The 3,789-nt window shown below is 39.0% G+C and overlaps 1 protein-coding gene across 1 annotated transcript; it reads left to right on the plus strand.

The window, feature by feature from the left end:
- Positions 1-447: 447 nt before the first annotated feature.
- On the plus strand, positions 448-2,396 carry LOC107301044 (trifunctional enzyme subunit beta, mitochondrial-like; the record flags this gene model as incomplete). Its single annotated transcript, XM_015830313.2, has 3 exons — positions 448-522; positions 926-1,090; positions 1,915-2,396. Coding segments are annotated over 3 exons (276 nt in total), but the record flags the coding sequence as incomplete, so codon positions are not given.
- Positions 2,397-3,789: the final 1,393 nt, after the last annotated feature.

Below are 3,789 nucleotides of genomic sequence, written 5' to 3' on the forward strand. Positions count from 1 at the left end.
AGAGCAATAGAATAAAAGAAGCAAATGAGAATGCTGTAGGACTGTGCTCTTAATTCCAGTAATCAAGAAACAACATTATGTACAGAAGCCCAGTCCTTATGCATGTTAATTGCATCAAGTCTGTCTTGAATCCTGTAATTCTTTGTCTATTTTTTAAAAAGAAATTTGGGGCAAGGTCTCACACTGATATTTACACACAAACCAGGCCAGGCCAGGCAAGGCAAAGCAAGGCACATTATACTATGGTCCAATTATTTTGGATAGTTGTAACAACAATGCTTCATTTAGTGATTTGGAAATGTGTAAAATCTCAAGTATCTTATCAGCTAGTTGTTTGTGTTAATTCTTGTGGAGCTACAATATATGTTTCTATTGTACAGACTGCAAATATGTTAACTATATTATTGCTGCAATGGAATCTTCCCTTTCCCTTCCTTTCCACTATAGGGACAAATTTTAGCAAATCTCAAAGCCATGGATTCAGATTGGTTTGCCCAGAACTATATGGGCAGAAAGACAAAGGTAAGGTTAAGGTTATTATGAATTTGTATATCCGTTATGTTTTCTGTATTTTGTCTTTCCTATTCACTGGTGTCCCTGCAGCTTACCTTATTTTCCTTGCTAACCTAGTCCAGAAACTTCATAGAGGGCATGGTGGGAGTAGAGGCATCATGTTTATAGTTGTCTGAAGTCCAGTGAGAAGACTTACTCCTTCTCCAGTGATGTGGAGAAGACTACTGAGAAGACTTACTCCTTCTCTAGTGATATTTCAGTGGCTGAAATAGTCATCTGGCAAACATCAGCTGAGTTGATACGTTACTTACTCTGATTGTCTTTCAAGCTTACGTTTTGTAACTTACTTTCTTTCATAGGTGAAATTGGATAATTTATTTTGAAGTCTCATTTACTGTTTTCCTACTTATAGGTTGGAGCTCCTTCTCTGGACAAATTTAATAACTGGGGTGGATCCCTGTCATTAGGACATCCTTTTGGTGCTACTGGCTGCCGCTTAGTAATCACAGCTGCCCACAGGTTGAAGAAGGAAGGGGGACAATATGCCTTAGTGGCGGCATGTGCTGCTGGAGGACAGGTAAGAAGCCTACTATGAGCAATTTATATTTGTTTCTTTATATATTAGTTTCTTTATTTACATTTTTACTTATTTATTTATATCTCACCTTTACTGTTTTCATTAAAAAACTCAAGGCGGCAAATATACCTAATACAGGTAGTCCTTGACTTGCAATCACAATTGAGCCAAAATTTCTGTTGCTAAGCAAGGCAATTGTTATGTGAGTTTTGCTCCATTTTACAACCTTTTTGTCAGTTAAGCAAGTCACAGCAGTTGTTAAGTGAATCATGCGGTCATTAGACAAATCTGGCTTCCCCCATTGACTTTGCTTGTCGGAAGCCAGTTGGGAAGGTTACAAATGGTGATCATATGACCCTGGAACAATGCATCTGTAATTAAGTACATGCCAGTTGCCAAATGTTTGAATTTTGATCACATGACTATGGGAAAGCTACAACAGTCATAAGTGTGAAAACTGCTCATAAGTCACTTTTTTCAGTGCTGAACGGTCACCAAATGAATGATTATTAGTTGGGGACTGCCTGTACTCCTTTCTCTTTCTATTTTACCCACAACAATAACTCTGTGGATTGGGCTGAGACAGAGTCACCCAGCTGGGTTTTATGCCTAAGGCAAGACTAGAACTCACAATCTCCTGGTTTCTAACCTGGTGCCTTAACGCCCAGACCAAATTGGTTCTAGATTCAATGTAGCGTGACCATAGTTGTCTTGTGCTTGGCAAGGCTTTCTTTTGTAATCCTATTTTCCCATTCTTTTTCTTTTTTGGGATGGGAATCTTGTTTCTCTCTTGTTGAGTAATTTCAGCTCTTCTCTTGTTGCAGGGCCATGCAATGATTGTTGAGAATTATCCGCTGTAAGGAGGTGAAAATTGGCACGAGGGGATTTGCCTGTTATCTGCAAGACAACAAATGTAGTAATAATGCTCCAAAATATATCTCTGGACTTTCCTACAAAGGACTCTCAGTGGCTTTTGTTAATATTTTCTAGTGCCTTCAAAAAATGGTTTCATAGCAAATGGAGAAAGCCACACGTATTTTATCTGGATATTTTATGTTAATATAGGTTTTCTGCCACTAAACAATATGTAACTACTTTTTTCCACCATGAGAATATTATAAGTTGGCATAGCGATTAAGCAAAATTTGCTACGCAAAGAGAATTGTTCTTAACAGTTTTCAAGTGAACAACATGGTCTTTGAGGTTTTCTTTAAAAGGAAAAACTCTTGCTGAGAGAAAATAATCTAAATGTTCGATACAGTATTTATATGACATCAGCCTTAATAAATGAGAAAGAAGACTGGAACCCATGTGTCACTGTTTTTTTATCAGAGTGTCCCAGGTTTAGGATGCAGAAGACTGGACCTTCTCAGTTTTCTGCTTTCTGGGATTTTTTCCTCCTGTTGCTTTAAAGGGCTCAAGCCTGCTTAACCATCTTGTTCAACTCAAATGTGTGAAGAGGTTTAGTTTTAATATTGATTCTTCCCACCCAGCCCCCGCTCCCGATTTCAAAAGCAGTTAGAGTTTATTCAGGGAAGAATGGTGTGTGTGTGTGTGTGTGTGTGTGTGTGTGTGTGTGTGTGTGTGTGTGTGTGTGTGTGTAAAATATTAGTAGCTGATGAGCCATTACCATACTTACAAAACTGTCCTCCCCAGAAGAAAACTGGTGCTGGAAAATAAAACTGACCTGGATTTCATCATATACAGTATGTAGCCTGTTCCTGTAAAATCAGTAGTGTCGTCAGCTTTCAGCCCAATATCCAGAGCTAAGTATTAGATGGAATTACATCATGCTGGATGAAAATCAAGTCATGGCTTAGCATGATGTATGAAACTACGGTTGCTTGTCAAAATGTCTGGATTAAACAGTGTTACACAGATTTAGGAAGAATTAATTATTTCCTTCCATACACATCACATCCCTAATCCTGAATGTCTTGTTCCAATAGTCCTAAAAATGGAGAAATTATTAAGTTCGTGAATACCAATATTCGTTTAATTTACTATCATGCTTATTAAAATAACATGAATTCAGATTTGATTTTAAGTTCATTTATTCTTTGGAGTGTGTGTGTGTGTGTGTGTGTGTGTGTGTGTGTGTGTGTGTGTGGTATTCCACAAAGATTAAATGTAAGTTTCAGCTCCCACAGAGTTATACGTTCCTGATATTGAAAAATCAGAATGCCTTGGCAAGGATTTCTCCATTGTTGATGCCCAGCCCTTTTGTCAATTCTGGAAATGACTACTTCCCAAAGTAATATGAATCAATAGTGACTTCCAACATCCAGATAGCATAGCAAAAGTTCTTTCTGATATCAAAGACACAGCAGATAAATTCCTAATGAAGCAGATAGGATCCTTTAACATACATGACGCTTCTAGGCAAAGGATGCTGTTACAGTGTAGGCCCTGTGCCTGGAGGTTGTAACGGTCTGGATGGGGAGAAACTGGTTTGATTCAACCATGGCAAGACAGAGTGGCTCTGGATTTTCGACCCTCTAGGGCAGGGGTAGTCAACCTTGGCTCTTTTATGACTCGTGGACTTCAACTCCCAGAATTCCTGAGCCAGCATAGCTGGCTCAGGAATTCTGGGAGTTGAAGTCCACGAGTCATAAAAGAGCCAAGGTTGACTACCCCTGCTCTAGGACCTAGGCCCAGTTGACATTTAATCTCTGACTCTGGGTGGGGTGGCGCTCCCT

The sequence above is a fragment of the Protobothrops mucrosquamatus genome, unplaced genomic scaffold (assembly GCF_001527695.2).
Source record: "Protobothrops mucrosquamatus isolate PMUCROS unplaced genomic scaffold, P.Mucros_1.0 scaffold9726, whole genome shotgun sequence".
Lineage (NCBI taxonomy): Eukaryota > Metazoa > Chordata > Lepidosauria > Squamata > Viperidae > Protobothrops > Protobothrops mucrosquamatus.